Source organism: Perca fluviatilis, chromosome 12 (genome assembly GCF_010015445.1).
Source record: "Perca fluviatilis chromosome 12, GENO_Pfluv_1.0, whole genome shotgun sequence".
NCBI lineage: Eukaryota > Metazoa > Chordata > Actinopteri > Perciformes > Percidae > Perca > Perca fluviatilis.
The window spans coordinates 219,992-241,894 of NC_053123.1; the positions used below are offsets into that span (position 1 = coordinate 219,992).

Here is a 21,903-nt window from a genome sequence, read left to right on the forward strand (position 1 = left end):
CCATTGCTAGCAGTGATGGTCAGGCTCTGAGCTAGCTGAAGCTCAGCTAATGTCGCAAAGACATTATTGCAAAAAAGCAGAGCTGTGTGTGTGCGCGTGTGGCAAAATAGACAAGCAAATCAGTGTGACCAGGATGAGTGGCTTGTCAAAGGTGAAGGTATGTCTGGTGTACATTAAACAAAGAGGAAAGGATGGTCAAATTACAAGCAATTTTGGGTTTGTATAATCGTATAACAAGAAAGTGAAATGTAAATGACATGCACGACATGATTAAATTTAACGGTTCAAAGAGCTTCATAATTACAGACCTAATACATTATTACTAACATGTATTACACTCAGACCAGTGCAGCTTCTTCAAAATGTACTTACACTCATACACACATGCAACTATTACTGTGGCAACTAGTAAAAAATGGAACTTTTAACATTATTTATTGTTTCAACAATATGATTGCACCAAAATGGAAAAAAAATATTTTACATATTGCACCAAAAAGATTGTAGTCCTGTGAATCTAGCTCATATCTAGCTGCTTCAGGACATGCAGGTTTGAGTTTCACCTCAAGGAACAAAGGCCCACATCTGATAGAGGTTGTTTAAAAAGTCCTTTCATGTAGATAATCTTGTCACACAGGAAGCCGCGGGGTTATTTGAAGGGCAGAAGCGCAATGATCAAGCAGTTTGGAACTGGAACAAATAGGCTAGACACCACAGTGACGTCCCTGTGTCTTATTTATCTGGAGTTACTGAAGCTCAACCCCTCAGCCCCTGTGTTTCCATGGCAGTAGTGGGCTGTCAAGTTAAACATTTCAAGCTGTCAGTGATTGTGTGTGTGTGGGTGAATTCAATCAGTGCCTTGATTAAACTGCCTTGTTATTTTGGTTTTGAATGTTGATTGATATATTTCTATTTATTCTGAACTTTTGCACGTCAACATTTTTGCACAGCCTGCACTAATCCATACACCCTTTTTTCAAATGTTAAACAGTTATATGTCGTTTCTGTATTTTTCATTTTGATGTTTAATATGTTTATGTATGCACCAAGAGCAAGGCAAATTCCTTAGTCTTACTTACTTGGCATTGGCAATAAATCCTTTTCTTATTCCTCTTAAAAGTTTGGTTGTATTCTTGAAAGTAGATTTGTTCTTTAAGCATCACTGGTATAACTCATCACTGGTCGTTTGTTTGTGTGTGGCTCGGCAATAACTTATTTAAAACTCTGTTGGGGATTACCCCAAAGTACTGGAGACAAAAAAGTATTTGGAAACCCAATCAATACACCCATATGTGAATGTTACACATCTCATTGTAAACCATGAGTATTCATTTGCTGCTACAACAGCCACAGCTTTTCTGGTAATACTTTCCACACGGTTTTGAAACCTAGCTGCAGAGATTCACTCTCATTCAGCTAGAGCATTAGTGAGGTCGGCCACTGATGTTGCGTGAGTTCCAACAATTAGTCGATGAATTGACTGTCGATCAACCCAAAAATGATCTATTTTGATAATTGATTTAAATATGACTTAAGACACAACCATTATGTAGTTTTAACTAAACAAATACGAGGATGTGCTGCTTTTCTGTGCTTTATGTGATAGTAAACTGAATATCTTTGGGTTTTGAAATGCTGGTTGGATAAAACAAATAATTTGAAGACATCACCATGGGCACCATGGGTAAAATCGATATCTTTCTCTATTTTCTGACATTTTTCAGACCAAATGATTAATCGCAAACATAATCAGCAGATTAATCCATAATGAAAGTAATTGTTAAATGCAGCCTGACTGTTGTCTAAAATATCGTTGTAAGCTGTAGCATTGTGATTTTCTTTTGTGGACAAGAGGAGTCCACAGACGTTTGGCCATAACAATGTTTTTTAAATAAACTGCTGTCTTTTTACTTTAAGATCAAATTTGAAATGAATTTAGAGTGATAGATTGTATCGTACCAGTAGGATTTAATAATGAAGAGATTTGATATTGAATTGACTACAGCTGTCTGCTGTCCATTCTCTAGGGCTCTCCAGGGCAGATCCCAGGACAAGACAAGGAGCTCTAAGCTGGCCCTCTCCATCCATCTCCATTTGCTGCCAAAACCACGTCTTCTACCCCTTCTATAGCGGCTTGGCTCAGACTCCTCGAAGAGAAGAAGACAAAAACTAAGTGGGAGGGAGTAGTAAACTTTCCCCAGCTGCTGTCCAGACACACACATGCTGCATTGCTGCCATTCCCCAAGCCCTGCTCCATCCATCCCTAGGGTACGGCCACTAGCTCACTAGCGGGCTAGCACTTGGCACAAAGACGAGGCCTGTCCTCGGGGATAAAAATACAAGCCGTGTACACTTGCCTCTTTCTTTTTCTTCCTTTTTCCGGGTGACCCAGCCAAACACTCATTAACTGGGGCTCCTTTTGTTTAGCTGTCATTCTTGCTGCTTTGAGCAGTGGAGGATTGCAAGTATCCAGTTAGCAGTCAGTCAGTCAGTCAGTCAGACTGAGGAACCCAGAGGGGTTGGTTATCAGAGGCCAGGAGGATGGAGCCCAGCATGGAGAACTGCCTTACCCAGGTCCTGCAGAAGGACATGGGCCGCCGGCTGCAGGTGGGGCAGGAGATCATTGATTACATTTTGGACAAGGAGAAGTCCCACGACCTGGAGCAGGATCAGACAGCACTGGACAAGATGGTGGACGGCATCGCCAGCTCTTGGGTCAACTCGAGCAACTTCAAGGTAAACTCCACTGACGAGGTGAACAATAGGGATTATGGGACAGTATCAAGGGTTCCACACACCCTGCACCCACATTAGCTTCATGACTCCCTGTTTGCATTCTGTTTTAGACAAAACTACATTACTGCACTCCGGCCTCTCTGTATGCACTTTTTAATCCTCATTTGACAAATTTTCCCCCAACTGAAATTTTCCGCAATTGTGGACTGACTTTATATAATAACATGCTAGAAGTGTTGTTCTGTCTTCAGTTTATCAGTAAATGCTTGTTATGGCTCATTCCACTGTTCATTATGCTCATGTTTGAGATAAAGGCTTCAGAGCAACTTTATGGTTTAAATCTCTGATTCAAGGCTATCATTCATTTAGATATGATCTATTTTCACATGTCCAGACATGGCAACTTGAAAATATCTATGCTACAGTGTTAGCTTGTTGCAGGATTTTCTGTTTCTTTTCACTGTTTAGACTGCACTTCCATGTCATTGTACAGCCATGTAATGGCCTTTCTAGTTTTTCTAAAGGAGGAATTTCCAGTTTTTCAGTTTTTGTGACTGTTTGCCATGCAGTAAAGCAAAAACGTTCCCAGCCAGGGAAAGGTACATGGTATTATTGTTTCCATTCACTATAGAACTGGCTCACATTCTTCTACTGTGATTGATTGTGATTTATTTTGGAGTTCAATCTAGGGCAAAATTGTATCTGACCCCAAATTGTGATTACATCAGCTGTTCTTTCAGCGCCCACCCACAGGTTGCTTTTTCTGCCATAACTGTTGGAACACATTGTTTACTAAAGCTCTGATTTCATGTTGGGATATGCTGCTTTTGCTCTATGTGAGCCTGAAAATGTCAGAGAGATATCTGCCTGAACATAGCCAAGGCTGCCCCCAATGCCCTACATACTATAGCTTAGCGAGGATAGGGAAGGCTTTTCTCTCTGTCTCTGCAGTCTCAGTGCTGAGATGCCATGTTGTGTATTGTAGTTTTCTATGTGCTTCAAATTACCACGTGTATTGCACTGCCGTGTTTTTGCTCCCAGAAGTCTGGCACATGCCTGAGAGAAATGGTGATGAGAGGCTAGGGAGAGTCTGAAATGTGAGTTTAGGACACAGAGCAAGAGAGGCATAATTGGATCTGGCCTGGTTACAGCTCAAGGTACTGGGAGGCCCGAGCTGGCAGATATGGGGCTTCACAAAGAGAAGTCAATACTTTTGGTTACAGAGTCAGACCAAGCTCCCTACGTTGTGCCAAACAAAAATGTGGCCTTGCTTTGTGTTTATATTGTAAAATTCTTTACTCCTTTTGAATATAAAATTCTCTCAAAAATGCATCAAATCATTTTTACTGTTGTAAGCATTGCTTAAAAGATACAAGGTTTGAAAACATAACAGTATTGTTTTTATGTTTCTTACTGTATGTGTAAAGACTTAGGCAAGTCAGTCTGTCAACCTGTCAAAAGCAGGTGATAATGACATTTCCTCTTTTTAAGGTCTGATAGGGCTGGTAGACAAACACATCTGTACTTTTCCAGCAGCACTACTTGTGTTAGTTAGCCCGAGAGGTGCAGTATCCTGAGCACAGGCCTAGCTGATCACTTGGCAACTAATGTGGAGGAGAGGGAGAGGGAGAGGAGAGAGAGAGAGAGAGAGAGAGAGAGAGAGAGAGAGAGAGAGAGAGAGAGAGAGAGAAGAAGAGAGGGAGAGAGAGAGAGAGACCATAGAAGGTGCTTTGGGTGGATGCCTCTAATACTTAGCAACTGTTTAAAGGGGTGATAGAATGCAAAACCGATTTTACCCTGTCATAGTTGAATAACGACAGTTCGGTGGGTAAATAGGACATACATAGAAGCTCAAAGTCCCACTGACACCCCTTTACTATGAAAATCTCATATTTTGAAACTGCCGCTGAAAACGGGCGAATCCCAACAAAGCTGAGTTGCTTACGCAAGCATCTCAAAATCCGTAACCTTAAGAGAACAGTCACGCCCCAACATTTACATAGGCTACACAACTGACCTGAGATCAGGTAGTCTTCTGAATCTAGCTAGGTCACGCAGATCTCTGCTATTCCATTACAAAATTCACTTCTGAAACTTTTTTATGCGAGAAATCAACCATAATAGCTCAAATATGGGCCGCTTTATGAAAAAGGATGGCTAATTACAAATTTTCTCCGACTGTGTGTCGGAGTTTAGTGCCGGTGTTGGTGCTGCCTGGGTTGCTACATCGCCGCCCTGACCGCAGTGTCAGCGAGCTTGTTACGCCCGCAATCTTTTACCGCAGCCCGCAGGTTCCAGTTAATCTTATAATGGGTATGTGTGTTGAGTTATTTAAACAAACAATCGGGGAAATAAACGCCTCTTGTCCGCGAGTCTCATTGATAGAGCCGCGGTGAGATGGAGTCCATCAATGAGAGCTAGCTAGCCTCCTCCTAACTCTGACATTCACAAAAATACATTCAATTGATATCCGAAATCGGACAAGTGTTAGCTAAGCTTTGTAAGACCTTGAGGAACCTGTAATATTCATGCCGTGACGAAATTCAAACTGTAAATATACTTTAGTTATGCGAAAGTGAGCAAGCTGCGATATTTCCCCATTGTAATGAATGGGACATATAGCAAGCAGCTGCTCGTCCTACAAAGACGCTTTGCGTTCATAAAAATGCCTTAAAATCAAATCGGACACAACGGTTAGCTTTATAAGACATTGGGGAATTATGTTATATAAGTGGCGTGACGAAATTCAAACTGTAAATATAATTTAGTTATGGCGAAAGTGTAGCTAGCTAGCTGCGGTATTTCCCCATTGTAATGAATGGGACATATAGCAAGCAGCTGCTGGTCCTACAAAGACGCCTCACGTTCATAAAAATGCCTTAAAATCAAATCGGACACAACGGTTAGCTTTATAAGACATTGGGGAATGATGTTGTATAAGTGGCGTGACGAAATTCAAACTGTAAATATAATTTAGTTATGGTGACAGTGTAGCTAGCTAGCTGCGGTATTTCCCCATTGTAATGAATGGGACATATAGCAAGCAGCTGCTGGTCCTACAAAAGACGCCTCCGTTCATAAAAATGCCTTTAAAATCAAATCGGACACAACGATTAGCTTTATAAGACATTGGGGAATTATGTTATATAAGTGGCGTGACGAAATTCAAACTGTAAATATAATTTAGTTATGGCGACAGTGTAGCTAGCTAGCTGCGGTATTTCCCCATTGTAATGAATGGGACATATAGCAAGCAGCTGCTGGTCCTACAAAGACGCCTCACGTTCATAAAAATGCCTTAAAATCAAATCGGACACAACGGTTAGCTTTATAAGACATTGGGGAATGATGTTGTATAAGTGGCGTGACGAAATTCAAACTGTAAATATAATTTAGTTATGGTGACAGTGTAGCTAGCTAGCTGCGGTATTTCCCCATTGTAATGAATGGGACATATAGCAAGCAGCTGCTGGTCCTACAAAGACGCCTCACGTTCATAAAAATGCCTTAAAATCAAATCGGACACAACGATTAGCTTTATAAGACATTGGGGAATTATGTTATATAAGTGGCGTGACGAAATTCAAACTGTAAATATAATTTAGTTATGGCGACAGTGTAGCTAGCTAGCTGCGGTATTTCCCCATTGTAATGAATGGGACATATAGCAAGCAGCTGCTGGTCCTACAAAGACGCCTCGCGTTCATAAAAATGCCCTAAAATCAAAGTTATGCCGGCAGCTGGCCGCGGAGCCCCGTATGCAGTATCCACAAAGGGTGACTTTGCCCTGGGTATGGAGCTCAGCAGGCTGCCGCTTTCTCGTCAGACTGTGTGGAGCTCCTAAAGTCCGACACGTCTTACCAAATTTGCAATTAGCCATCAAATTTTGTAAAACGGCCCATATTTCAGCTTTATATAGTTGATTTCTCGCTTAAAAAAGTCTCAGAAGTGAATTTGGTAATGAAACATTGCAGTGTCTGGAATATGAGATTCTGTCGCTTCTCTAATGTATGTGTATTGGGGATTCGCTCAACCAATCAGCGCGCGTCTCTAATATGTGCGTATGGCAAGTCGCTCAACCAATCATCGCGCAGCTCATCTAAATATTCATGACCATACCATATTTGGAAGAAAAGCTCTTGTTACAAATAGGGCCAAAACACAGGGATGCATAAGGGCCAATAAAATATCAACCAGGCCATTTTCAGCCCAACCAATGTTACATACCCCATTAGGAGACCATAAGGAACAGTGTGAAATACCCTATATAATCATTCTATCACCACTTTAAAGAAAGGGCTTTACAGTTGTTTACACTCTCCTAACCTAAACTTCAGTACACCATTCAGCCATTCCGTTTGTTCTTTGCTGCACATATCTTATGTGTTTGGATAGCAAACATTGGGCCTGGATTGTTGTACTGCCATACTGGTTAGCTGACACTGTGTACTACTTATAACTCTGTCTGGAAGGGATTTTACCTCATGTCAAGCTTACAATAGAGTTTAGTTTGGGTCCATAACATGCCATAACAGTATTTTGTTTTACCATGAACAAAATTAAGTTGTTTCCACAGCAACACTAGTAATTAAAGCTATAGTGCGTAGTGTCTGTCGCCGTCATGAGTAACTCTAAATAATGACAACAAAACTGTCGGCGCATCCACATGACACAAGCCTTCAAGTTTCTGCGCCGGAAAGTCACCAGACGCCACAATCTTCTGAACATAGTCATACTGAGAAATCCAGAGAGAGTTGTGTGGAGCTGATAGTCTTAATTAGCTTTGTAGCAACTCATTTGGCAATGGCTTGAATGTAACGGATAAAGAAAAAAAGCTTTAATATTGGTAACATACTTAAACACATTAAAACATACAGTACCACCACAGTAGATGTGTTCACCCTGGGAAAATCTAATCTTACAGGTATTTGTAAAAGGTAAGTATTTATTGAAGAGCCAGGTTAATATCTCACAGAAATGACTTCTACTGAAGTGCCTTTGTAAGAATCGTCCAGCCTGAATATATAATGTGCTACCACCATTTCTATCCTAAAGGTCCCATAACATACACAGAACTATGATGAGCACTGGAATTGATGCAGTATTTGTGTGATCAGCAGAAAGCATGAACATCAGTGATTACTGTTGCCAGGCTCTTCTGACTAATAGAGCCCTTTAATGATTCATGCACATGCAATTTCAAATGAAAAGACTCCTCAATGCAGTTGTCATTTTCCAGAGTGATCTCCTAATGTGTGTCCCATCCATCTCAGGGCGTGTCAAGTCAGCAGCCACATCCCAGCTGTGGTTTCAGCTGCTAATTCAACTTCAAACAAGACTGCATGCATCTAATGATTGCTTAAATGCAGAGTTGTGGTGCAAGAGTGAGTGAGGGGCTGCATGTTTGTCAGAAGCTCATCGATTTGGCTATGATGGTTTTGTAGTTAATCTGCAGTCTGTCGATAGGGTTAGCCTAAATTTAGTGTGGTAGATGTTTGAATGTTTTTGGGCGTAGCTGCGCATGCTGTTCTCTGTTTGCTCTATAATTTGTGGTTCATCCTGTACTGTGTCATGCGGAGACCACGCCCACCTCAGGATTCAGACTTTTGCAGTACCACATGAGCACAATGTGTGATTACACTCCTGAGTTGCATGTCTTTTACTCATTCCAGTTACATTTCACTTCACATTTTACTCCATTGTATTCAGTTACATACAAGACATTTGCTGGACTTTTATTCAAAGCAACCTCCTGTGCGACAATTGCATAATTTGTTTTGACAGATTTAGTGCCACATTCAACTCACAATGCTGCAGGACTACAAAACCGCATTAAACAAATGGTATCCAAGGATGTGATCTGTACTTCCCTTCCCCTCTCATCTTTCACACCTTTGCCGCCTGCAGGACACCAGTTAGGCAAATGTGAAATGTGAAAAATGTAGACTTGTGTTTTTACCTTCTGATCGTGCTCACCAACTATACATGACTTCATATTCCTTCTGCTTGATAACTCTTAAGTACCAGGCCAGTTTCTGTCTTGATTTCAGATCCACAGATGCCTTTAGGAACCTAGCATGACCATCTCCAGCACTATGTTGAGCTTCTACTGGAGTATCAGTCAGCTCAGCTATAATGGCGCTTACCCACTGCTAGTACCAGCTCTACTCGGCTCGGCTCAGCTCGACTTGGCCGCGGTTCCCCGTCCTCCTTTTTCCATTGCATATTTAGTACCGCCTCATTCGTGAGGCGAGTGTGGCTGGTCGTCATAGCGACGCCGCAGGAAACTGCCATGACCTAACACGACACACACAGAAGGTCGAAAGTGTGTTGTTTTTGATTCTCGGCATGTGGCTGTTTGCTAAAAGACACATTTTGTTTCAAAAGAAAAAACATTGCTGGCTAAAACAATTAAAAATGGCTGAGACTGAGTGGCCCTATTGCAGGACCAAAGTATTGTCTTTCTTTAACATAAACAAATCTCACTCAAACTGTAGGGATGAGTTTCATGTGATACTTGGTACTCACTTCAGGATTTTGTAACTGAATCACGGTGGGACAGTGCGGTGCTGCAGAATTTGCTTTTGGGGAAAAACATTGGGCAAAAAATGAGAATGGTGAGGAAAGTCAGAGGCTTTTATTTGTGTCAGGCTTTAGGGAGGACTGACCAGCTGTCATCAACAAAGACTGGATGGATGATTAGTTGTATGGTACTCAAACACTCAGGAAGCTAATGCCCGAGGGTGAGCTGAGCTCAATGACATCACTTCAAAGTTAAAATGCTGTTTCTATTGCTCTGCAGGGTACTATAATGTCTCAACAGGATATTGTACAGCAAATAATGTGGCCTATTAAGGCAAGAGACCCATTTTAAGTGCTTACCTCAGTTGGCTTTAGTAGGTATACAATACAAGACTGCTAAATGTGAGTCGGCGAGTAGATGTAATGTAGCTGTAGTACAATATTAATATCAGAATATTTAACTTCATATTACTTTACGTCATTATAGTAAAAGTTTCATTTTAGCCCCCCTTGCCCTCTCACTCTCTGTCTCTCTCTTTGACAAGTACAGACACTGGATGGCAGAGAGAACTTTAACCAGACAACAGAGTTTCATATTGGACTGTCATCAAGTCACTGACAGGATTAATGTTAATTAGTGATAGCTGATATAACCTGCCCCCGGTAACATTTGTCACTTTAGCCGGTGAAAGTGGCAGTCAGTGCGGGGCAAACTGAGAAGCTGCAAGCTGAATGTTTTCACACTGTTCTTTGCTAATGATAATTGACGTCAGAGCTTAGCGCATCAGTGTATTTTGCTAACCCAGGTGTCAGAAGAAGAGTGTCAATCACCGGTGCACCCTAATCATTTTCGCTCTCACATGCAGCACAATTGTCACACTGTAGAGTGTAGAGACCGGCTGTTGTAGAGGAGAGCAGCGCTGCAACAATGGCATGCTGAGGTGGACAGTTGAGTAGAGTAAAGAAAGGATCGCAATATGACCTGCTTCATTTAAGCCGATAGAATCTGTTTAAAATATGCCTGGATTGGCCTTTGACATCTCTACATAAATGCACAAATGTATGTAATTTTGTACAATTTATTTACTTCATGTTTGTGGGTTTTCAATCTGAAACTGGAAAAACTACCAGAAAGTGACATCCACAAAATACACAAAAAAATAAGACCGGAAGACAGTCAAAATCACTCAAATAATATTTAGATTCATCCAAAATGTTGTCAACCTGATCAGACTCAAATGGAGGAAGACCAGTAACATTTACAGCATCATGATGTGCAGTGATGATAAAAATGAGCATCAAGATATGTCATTTTTCCTGCACACTTTACACTCTCCGTCTGGCCTCGGACATGCTTCTATCCTCTGATGATTGTAACACAACAGCGGACAGAAAGTCTTCTCAGATCCACTCCAATATTAGACACGTGGGCACACAGATGCAAAACCTGTGGCAATAGAACGGGACCCTACTCAGAATCGATTAGACTGACTAAAGTTTGGCCCAGCTCAGGCCGCTGGCTGGGACTCTGTCACTAGGCACAGAGTCCAAGACATTAAACCTATATTGTAGAGAAACTGTAGTTTGGCTCTGTAAGAGGCTGGCTACCCTGTCTGTCTCTGTCTGTGTTTGCCTGTCTCTCCCTCATGGACTTACTTGATCTGGATCAGTATGTCATGGCAGTGGGAATAGAGTGTGTGTATGTCTGAAGTCCGTTTGAATGACAGTGGCAAACCCATAGAGAAGCCTCTGTAACCTTTGTCATGCTAATACTTTGGAGTAATCAACCTTGGACAGCCAAGTGTGGGTACACACAAACAAACACACACATATACTCTTACTCAACCAAAAAGAACACCTCTCCTGTTGTTGTATAGTTAGTTATCTTTACTCTCACTGGTAAACTGATGGTCTGGCAAAGTTAATGGAAATTTTTGGAAGTAACAGATTTCGCACATTATCTGTATGTGTTTAGAATGTAAGCCCAGGTGCACTGGTGAACCTCAACGTCCATTTTCTGAGTGAAGCAGTAATTGCAGCTTGAAGGGGACTTTGGAGCCTTGGCACAGCCCCGCGTTAAATGATAATCCTAAACCATGTTAACTTTTTGAACCCTTGGGGAGCAGAGATTTGTGCAGAGCTCAGATGAAAAGCTGCAAAACACAGCGCTCTGCTGTACCAATGAAGGACAGCCTTCAAGATGATGCAAAGCTTGTATGTTTTGCCCCTTTTATGACATTTGGTGGATTTGCAAAACACAAAAGACGTATGTGTGAGGCAGAAGTATGGGGGGTGGGGGTGGTTGCGTGAGGCTTTATGGGTAAAGTGCAAAGTCAGTAAGTTTCTGTGTGTGTTATGAATGAAGCAGCTACCGCCACACATGTTTTGTGTGTTGTGGTGGATTTGCTGTTGTGCGATTGTGGTTGTGTAGAGCTGTGTGATGTACTGTTATTATTGTTTGTAAAATGAATCTAGATCGTCAAGGAAAGTAATACAATTTAAGGGTTTACTAGACTGTTCTAGTCGAGTCAAATTAATGATTCTGTTTGGTCATCATATCCAGTACTTACCACTGACTATTACAATTATTTGTTGTGTGAATAGCTGATGAAAGCATCATTAGTCATTTAAAATTATTTTGGCATATTAATATTATGGTATTTGGTAAAATAATTTTCCTACTACATTTTTCATTTAATTCTAACAGTATCTCTGTGCTCTTTGTGTTAAGTATAGTGCTCTCAAACGATTAAAATATTTAATCGCGATTAGTTTGTAAGTTTATTTGATTAGGACAATGCACATTAATCAACATTTCTGTAAATGCGCCAGTGTTAGCCAGACGGCTAATTTTCAACTGTAGTTCTAGTTACCTAGTATGTATGTCTTTATGGTGGGAAGAAACCGGAGCACCCGGAGGAAACCCACGCAAACACGGGGAGAACATGCAAACTCCACACAGAAAGGCCCGGGACGACCTGGATTAGAACCCAGAACCTTCTTGCTGTGAGACAGAAGTTCTAACCACTGAGCCACCGTGCTGATTAATCGCATTGTCATAGTTAACTCGCAATTAATCGCACATTTTTATCAATTCTAAATGTCCTTTGATTTCTTTTTTTCCCATTATTTTTTGTTGTTAATGAATGTTCGGATGGTGAATGAATGAACAACACACAGCAGAGGGACACAATCTCTTTTTTTCTTTTTGAGTCTGACCATCTCAGCGCCACCTTTCCCTTTTCTTTTTTGGCTTTCCATCATCAGACTCACACACATGTCTGTTAACATCAGCCCAGTCTCACTGAAAAGCGTACAAATACCACGGGTTTCTACCTGTGAAATACGTGCAATGTGTACGCGAAATTGAAATGCGTACAGCAGATACGCGGAGCGCTCCAATTACAGTAATGGAAACCACTGCGTTTATAGTATGAAAGGACGTGTGCCCGCGTAAGGAGGTTGGTTGGGGTGGTGGATGGGTAAAACACAGGACTTTCACCCAGGAGACCGGGGTTCGCGTCCCGTGTTTGGCGATTTTAGGCCGTTTATTAGCGTGTTTATGTGGTGCGTTTTTGCGACTTTGTAGTGTTTTTTTGTTAAGCCTTTCCCAATGTTTCTTCCCTAAACCCAACCGTTTATTAGTGTGTTTTTGTGATTTTCTTGTGTTATTAAAGCCTTTCCCTGCATTCTTTCTCTAAACCCAACCATATCTGTTTTTGTGTGTGATGCTGTTCTCGCGATAACACACAACGTGGCGACGCGAGCTGCGTGCATATAAAACGCACCGGTCCCCATGACTTCAATTGGAGCGCTCCGCGTATGTAATGCACGTAGAATTTCACTTTCGCGTACACATTGCACGGTAGAAACCCGTGTTATTTGTACGCTTTCGAGTGAGATCGGGTTGGTTAACATAGACTTCCAAACGTGACAAAGAAAAAAAGAGGTGTTCGATGGCTAAACGTCATAGGCCGACCAGGGCTATGCCATTTGGGGAGGGGCCGCTCACTGATCCCCCTATATTTCTGAAAATCCTATACATGGTTGTGACCATTAGTGCTTTCAGATTAGCCTGTGTATGTATTGAAATAAGAGGCTGCTGCGGCCCGCTGTAAGGGTTGAGCAGAGGCTGCACAGTTTGATGAGTGGACCGTGCAGCCAGGCAGCGTGGGCGGGCAGCGCGGCCTGGCCGTGGGCAGCGGTGTTGCTTGCAATGTATAACTATTATCAGACTGGCCCTCGCGGCCTCGAAACCATAGACAGTATATAAACAGGACCAACAGATCCCGTTGCTCTGGACGGAGACCAGTGAAGGATATTAGAAGCACTTTTCCGGTGCTGGCTGAGCGTTACTGAGCAGCCTCCAACTGAGCTCGAAGACGTAGATGTGACGTGAGCAACCTGTCTGAAAGTGTGAAGTCTTCTGGTAGCTGTGCCGAGATCTCAATCATTCCCAATCTTACAGAGACGGAGAGCGTAGGTATATGTAAGGAGATAACATAGGCACAGGCTAATTATTGCTAACTCTGTGTTTGTTACTGTTCTGTCTAGGAGTTTTTGTTGTGTATGTGGTGTTTATGTTCTGCAGAGCAGGAAACTGCTGAAAATCAGTTTTACATTGAGTCAGGCACGATTGTCTTTAATCTTTTCCTGTTTAATAAATAAAAAATGAAAAATGAAACTAAAATTCTAGTTAACATTAGCAATTAAACCTAAACAGCTAATGTAAGTCGAAACTGCCTGCGAGCTTCTCCTGTACTATACGGTAATTCCTCTACTATGCGACAGTAAGTCGCGTGGTTATCATTAGCCTATTTTTAGAAAAACGTCTGCTACGGAGACATGAGATACAAGTTAATGGAACCTTTTATACATTGTTTATTTCTAACACGCTTCAGATGTAAAGTTATTCGCTGTCAAAGTGGCGCCAAAATGAATGGCAGTCAGTGGAATGCTAACGGGAGGTGATGGTTTGGTAGCATCAAAATGGTGCCATAGAAGCTATGCGTTCCGGGGAGAGGCTTACCCTCTTGCTCGAAACTACAAACTTTGCTAGGCCAAAAAGAACGTTAATCTTGCGATAAAAAAATGCACGACGTTAAAATGGGTTTGTGTTAACACAGTTAATAACGCGATTAACTGACAGCACTAGTTAAGTGGGTTAGAGAGCACATAGTGTCAGTCTGGGATTGGTGGGTGGAATTAGTCCTTTATGTGGTATTTGCTGTAGTTGGAGTACTGTTATTGAGTTAAGCCACAAAATTCATATTCATATTCAACATTGTATCTCCACCAATTTTAGTTTCTGTAAATTCAGTTTACTGCAGAGAAACACCTTTGACTCAATCTCATTTTCGGGTAAATCTGTGAAATAGAGGGTATTGGCAATATCAATGTTTTAATCAAGCCACTGCCATTCAGATGTTTCAGGTCTTGGGTCTGAAGCTTGTGCCAGCAGGCTTTGAGAGAGAATTGGGGCATACCTGTTTACTACAGAGCCAACACATATAGTATATCTGAATGAATGATATCGAATGAATGAATCGCGTGCGCGCGTGTGCGTGTGTCAGCAGCATGATGAAAATGACGCAGCAATGGATGGAAAGTAGAGTCCGGATCGGGCCGAATATTTCTGTCCGAACCCGGCCCGCGTCCGACAGAGCCGTGACCGAACCCGGCCCGAGCCCGACAGGCATTAAGATATTTGTGTCCGAGCCCGACACAGTTAAAATCTCATTTTTTCCTCATACTAATGACACATGTACGTTTGTTTGTGTGGAAAGCCCACTTTTATTAAGCAACTGTAGGAAGGCATTCGGAAATGTCAACAGATGAGCGCATCAGCGCACACGGGGCAACAAGCACACGTTAATAAGCTGTTAAAATGTTCAATGTGTTAACCTTTCCCACTTGCTTTGTTTCCGACCGTGGTCAGAAAACCAGGAGAGACTCGTTACCTCCAGGTCCGACATTATAACATGAATAACGTGGGGGTTAAAATCCTGTTTCTGGTGAGCAAATGAATGAGCGTGGCTTTCAGTCTGGGGTTTATCTCGGTCACCGCACACACTGTGTACTAGGGTTGGGCATTGTTTAGATTTTAACGATTCTGATTCCAATTCCGATTCTTCCTTTTGATTCCGGTTCTCATCGATTCTCGATTCTGATTCTTTGAGTGGTGGAGTTGAAACGGGTCACATGCTCATTTCACAAATAAGAGGAAAGTTTTATTTTGATTCAAAGGTGGGTTGCAGTTTGACCGGGCTTCTTCAATGTAAAATAAAGCCACACTAGAGCACCGCTTACTGTACTCCATGGCTGCAACACAAAAAGCGCCTGGCCGCTACGGAAACTAAAACTTAAGCATGTTAATTTTGGAACCTATGATCAGATTTGAAACCAAATCCTCCAAACGATTCCAATAAAGAAACAATTCCGATGGAATCGTAATTTTTGAAATGATTCCAAGTAGGAATCGGTTCTCGATGCCCAACCCTACTGTGTACAAAACTTAAACTTATTCCTCCAACTCTGCTCCAGTTGGAGCTACACGTCTGCTTCCTCTTTCTCTATCTCTCTTCTGCCCATTTTACACACACACTGAGCTCTCTGAAAGGAGCCACAGCACCATTTTACAACAAATGCCTGATACGCTGATGTGAACGGCGATCTACCTGAGTTGGAGTGGTGGGAATTACCGAATTGGTGATTGTATCGGCCAGTGTTAAAGCACCTTGATCCATACCAACTGGCACTTTTTTTGTTCTGTCTTCTCTTCTATCTTTCTGTGTATGCTTCTTTTTCTATCTTATTAGTTTTTATTGTATTATTATCTGTCTCTGTGGCTTTCCTCACACATGCAGTCTTTCCCACACGCATACAGTTCTCTGCTTTTCCTTTTCTCACTCTCTATACTTCTCCACACCCCACCCTATTTAACCCTAAAAGCCTCCTACCTGCTTTGTTATCTTTCTCTGCTTTCCTGGCATATTTAGAGATTCCTTTATGTGTCACCACCACGACCACCATCATTGTCATCAGAATAAATGATCCCCCCCCCCATCACTGCTAGTAAAATCTGTCCAGTGGTGGTCTCTTATTTAATATGCTCTACTCAAGGATTTTTTCCCCACTTTTTTCTGAGTTAAGCTAGCAGTTCCATGTGTGGTGTAATCCCCCATCTTGTCAGATCCGTGCATGCCATTTGATGCACGTGAGATGTCTGATTTTATTTTCCAGCATTTTTTTATACAACTGCGTATTTTTAAAATGTGTAATCAAATCAGTATTCTGGTTGAAAAGTGAGGCACACTTTTCCTGTTGGTCTCCCTAAAATGCTGTGGATGTAAATTAAACTTGTAATTCCATTCAGCAGCAATTGGTTGGCAATCAATGAGCATGACTGTCTGACATATGGAGCGAGGAGATGGAGCGCTAGTCTGTTTAGGCTGGGTTTGTCTGCCTCTGGCAGTCCACTCTCTCATTACAGCACACTGAGAGGTGAATGAGGGGCCAATCAATCTTATCAGCGCCACACTGGGGCCATTACAGGCAATGCAGTATCATATCCTGAGTCTTTTTTTTTAGACTGATGCCTAAATCCTCTGATGCAGTTGTGGTGGATGTATGGCTGACAGTCTGTCTCTTTTGTAATGTAGAAAGGCAGCATTTATAGATGGGAGTCTATAGAGTCTATATGTGTGTATAGATACATGATACGGGAGGTGACACAAATGTAAATGACATGCTCATGCCACCCACTTGCAAGGAGGAATGAAATGCAGATATGCAACAGTCTTACCTTTCTCACCGTGGCTTGAACCAAATAACATCAGGTGAGGTCACACCGAGGGCAAGATCACACCTGAAGCCATACATACTCATGTAATTCACTTACTATTAGTTTTTCTTCCTTATTTGGACCAACTCCCAATCCCTTCCCAGCACATTACAGATATGAGAATATCAGCCTTTTTCCCTGGGAAAAAAACCTGCAGGCACTGATCAGTTGAGCATCAGTGTGTGAGTTTGCGTAGTGTTCTCATCAGAACTCTGTCTCAGTTTAATGTAATGTAACATTTAATGTATTGTTATTAGTATGAAGATATTGTGTTTATATATCAGAATAAACAAATAAACAAATGTTCTTAAGTGATCAATGCAAACATCCAGGCAGACCCAGAATGAAAGAACATAAACTCACATGCTTGCTCTCTCCATCTCGCTCTCTGTCTTTGAGTTGAACTCTCTTACCCCTCAGCTCTTTCACTGCCTGAGCAGTGCTGTGTCATTCTGTCTAGATTGTAAATCTCACAGCTCATATTTTGGGAGTACTTGGTTAGCTGCTGGTAGTGCTTTTAACAGTGCTTTTTCTTCATGGAATCCAACCTGCACTAGATTAAAATCTAAGGACAAACTGTGGCCAACATGGATTTACCCCCAACATCCACTGCTGTAAATTTTAATGTGAGAAAAGGTCTGTATCCACTTGTCTTCCAATCTCTTTTTATTCCTGTCCCCAAGAATGTGTTGTTTCAGTGACCTGTCTCTCAGCTTAGACTTTGATGTGGGCATTGCAATTTCCTTTCCTCTGTTGTACTGTGTCACACACAGTACCTCTCTTGTGTTGCAACAAATCACGTGCAGATACACCGCAACCTCTCCTCAAGCAACAGGATTACATCATCAGTAGTGCATCACCCAGTCCTTGCCTGCCAGAGGTGACACTGACTTGTCTTCTCCCTGAACAGCAATGTTGACAGTCAACTCTTAACACAACAGTAGGGCTGGGTATTGTTCAAAGATTTTCCATACCGGTACCGTGACTTCGATACCGGTTCCTAAACGATAATGGTTCCTTAACGATACTTTTTTCGATACCAATTTTATAAAATAAAAATAAATTACAACATTACACACTACGGCACAAATCATTTTATTTATTTTTCAGCTCCTACTACGTAAGCCCCATCTCTTTTTTTCTAGTTTTTTCTGCGTGTCTCTACGACGTGTAACGTTAGACAGTCAATCACCAGCATTATTAGATGCTTGTAGAAACACGCTGAATGCTTATTGGCTCACTGACTCTGATCAGATTTACTCCTTAGATATTGAAATTGGGTATTGAATGACGATACTTTCGATGCAATTTGGTCGGTTCCTTTTTTTTATGATAAATTGTTTATTATTTTTATATTTTTGAACACACAACATACAGAACAAACAAATACAATCAAACAGGAACCAAAACCCTCACCCACCACCACCCTCTGCGGTCTCGAGGAAAACAAAACAAAACAAACCAAAATACAAGAAAACAAAAATCACATCTTGCCTAGTCGCACTCTTCTAATTCTTGTGGTGTTGAGGTCACCAGGACCGATACCTGTGCTGCTGCGTTTCTCCATAGGTCTATAGTCGATGACTTGGCTTTGTTAATCCTTGCTGTAGAGAGCTAAAGCATAACTATGTCTAGGAAGTACGCCAACCACTGTTTTATACAAAGCGAGTGGGGGGGGGGGGCAGCGTTGAGCTATTATTTTTTTGGTTGCGGTTGAGCCGGCTAGCCAAACTTTCTTCCGTCTCCCAAGCAGGTGTAATTTAGAGTCATCATTAAGTAACAAAACAATCGTGTCAGTAGGAATTGGACATCCTATCACATCAGATATTATTGATGTTGTTTTATTCCAAAACTCATACACCTGTTCACAATCCCTGACCATATATAGGAAAGTTCCAGTTAGTTCTGTTGGTTGACAGAATGTCCAATAGGGAGTCGGAATGACTTTAGAGATGTATGTCTTCTGAGGAGTCCAATATGTCCTATGGCATATGTTGAAATGGATATACTGGTGATTTGGGTTCTTGGAACAGTGGGAAATGTTGTCCCAAACTGTCTTCCATTTAATTACGTTCCCCTCAGGGCTCAGCTCTTGCTCCCATTTCTTTACTATTGGGAGTTCTCCTATGGATACTTGCATCAGTTTAGTATAAATATTAGACACTAATCCTCTCACAGGAGAATCAACAAGCCATTTAATGATTGGGTGCGCCTCAAGACTGTTCCCCCATGGCACTCCATAACATTTTAGGGCTGATCCAGAGATGTTCACAAGTCATTTTTTGGAAGTCCAAGTCGAGTCTCAAGTCTTTGAGCTCAAGTCCAAGTCAAGTCTCAAGTCTTTGAGTGGCAAGTTCAAGTCAAGTCTCTGGCCATCTGATCTGTCCCTAACACTGTATTGTTAAATCTTATGAATTCAAAGCATGTCCTGTAGCTACCATCCATACAGTACAGTATCAAAGTCAGTTGTAGGATAACTTTATGGGGTCTACTTAACACATCCCTCTAGTGGTACCTGGTGAAAAATGAACCTAAGTCTGTGATATCATATGGATACAACTATAAATATACAATTTGCATGTTCCCAGCATTAGCACAACACTTTGCGATGGTTAGCTTGTTACCTGTGACAATATATGCTAAATAACGTCTCTTTCACTCAAAAAAACGTCTAATGTCGAAATGGAAATCAAGAGAATAGTGGCAGTGCCACACCAGTTACAGAACAACATGCATCTCAGTGTCAGTCCAAATTACGCACAATAAGCAGTTTGAACTCACTGATGTAATGCAATTTATTTATTTGTTTGTAAGTGTTAGTACGCTCAGTGAAACTGAGTCCAGCGCGAGGGATATCTGACTCAGAGGAGGAGAGGTTAGTGAGGCCAGCGTCTCCACGGCAGGTGACAGTGCGCACGGATCCGCTGCGCCACGCATGGATGAAATAATGAAATAGTAAATAGGACTACAGTAACAGAAATATGTGCAGAATTAAGACAGTCAAGACGGCCCAGTGTTTGGTGGACCGGCTACACCTTGTTCACTTAATAGCATACAAATCATCATTATCAATTACGCTTCACATGAGTTTGCCCACCCAACACAGCATTTGTTCTTGGGGAGATGGATCCGTGCGTCCCGCCTCCTGTGCGCCATCGATGTCTGAGCCTCAGCAACTACTAACTATAAAGATACAATTTCCCTGTTCCCAGCATTAGCACAACACTTTGCGATGGTTAGCTTGTTACCTGTGACGATATACGCTAACTTCTCTTTCACATTAGCAAGTGACTGACCTATCTGGGTGCGTTTTGAGATGCCTGATGAAGTCCGACGTTGTTGATCCGGCCTCATTTATCTTGGTGCCACACACCTTGCATGTAGCTGTTCGCTTACTGCCACTGTTTACGAAGTTATTGAAAGCAAAACTAATGACAAAAGGCACAACTCCCGGAGGACTTGGTGTCGCCATCGTCAAAGCATTTTTTTTATATGTGAGTGCGCGCACATAAGGCATATTGCATGCGTAACGTTGCACATTATGGCAAAGGGCAGGGGACATGCAGCTTGTCATACGTTTCCCCAATGTATATGCGCCAATAAAAGAAAATAGAAATACATGAATACATTTAGATTTAAAAAGCAATAATTGCATGAAAACAGGTTGTTGACGAGTCTCGAAGCTTGTGTCCTAGTCAAGTCTGAAGTCTTTTGGGTCGAGTCCGAGTCAAGTCTGAAGTCAGCTGTTTGTGCGACTTACTGTAAGTGCGACTCGAGTCCGAGTCTCAGACTCGATCTCTGGGCTGATCTTAAGTGAAGATAAAGGAAGAAGGATGTCCTAGGGACCTCAAAGCTAGCTCTCAGGTCTTCAAAACTTAACATACCTTCATCATTGAATAGCTGGTCTAAAGTATAAATACCTCTGTCACTCCCCTGGTTACAAGTAAAGGGTTTGTTACCAGACAGTAAGTATGCATTGTGCCATATTGGGGTATTCAAATGCCACTTATTGGTGTATCGTAGGTGCTCCTCCAGCTCTTTAAAGTTGGTCAGTGTGTTGGTGATAATAGGGCCATTGATTAGCATACACTTTTTTGGGCACACACCTCCAAAAGCAAGGTCTTGCAGTCTTAGACCTTCAGTGAGGTTTTGCTCTAGTCAGTTCCTTAAAGTATTGAATTCGATACCCAGCCTTAGAAACAGTGACTGGTTCACCTCTGTGATCTGCTTATTACCCACTAGACTGAACTGAAACACTTGATTGCGGACCAGTATACAAATGCCTACCTTCTAATGGATGCATGTTACCAGTATCAGCAAGAGGACAGCATGAATCAACAGCAGAAAGCTCTTAGCAGTTTTTAGTAAAGCCCAACCTTGTTCAACTCTGAGTTAATGCTTGCAGTACCACCTGAAAGTTGCTTACTCTATTGTATGAGGCTGTATAACGCATTACCTGAACGTAGATACATATAAACAAAAACAAAGCCCAATGACCCCATTTCTATTAGATTGCTCTGGTTATAAAAAAAACATAATAGAGGTAATGTTAGCCTACCGTTAGCTAGCAGCTGGAGTAAACACGGTTAAAATGCTGACAGCTAAACGGTGTAAAAGTTTGTCTGTATTTCACTGGAGATGATTCCAACAGGGGGACGTATGACAGTCTGCAGCTGCCGTTGTCTGAAAAACAACATATGTTGTAGGGGTGGTACGGTTCACAAAACCCACGGTTCGGTTCGTATCACGGTTTTAGGGTCACGGTTTTCGGTTCTGTACGGTTCTTGTTATTTTTTCTTTTA

At 41.8% G+C, this 21,903-nt stretch overlaps 1 protein-coding gene across 37 annotated transcripts in view; it reads left to right on the plus strand.

The window, feature by feature from the left end:
* The window catches only part of clasp1a (cytoplasmic linker associated protein 1a), a 123,357-nt gene that overhangs the window by 474 nt on the left and 100,980 nt on the right, over positions 1-21,903 (plus strand). For all 37 annotated transcript variants that reach the window (XM_039819034.1, XM_039819035.1, XM_039819041.1 and 34 more), the window contains exon 2: positions 2,028-2,736. In XM_039819034.1, the coding sequence (XP_039674968.1) occupies positions 2,542-2,736 (195 nt within the window). In that variant the 5' untranslated portion in view covers positions 2,028-2,541. The remainder of the gene's footprint in view (positions 1-2,027; positions 2,737-21,903) is intronic.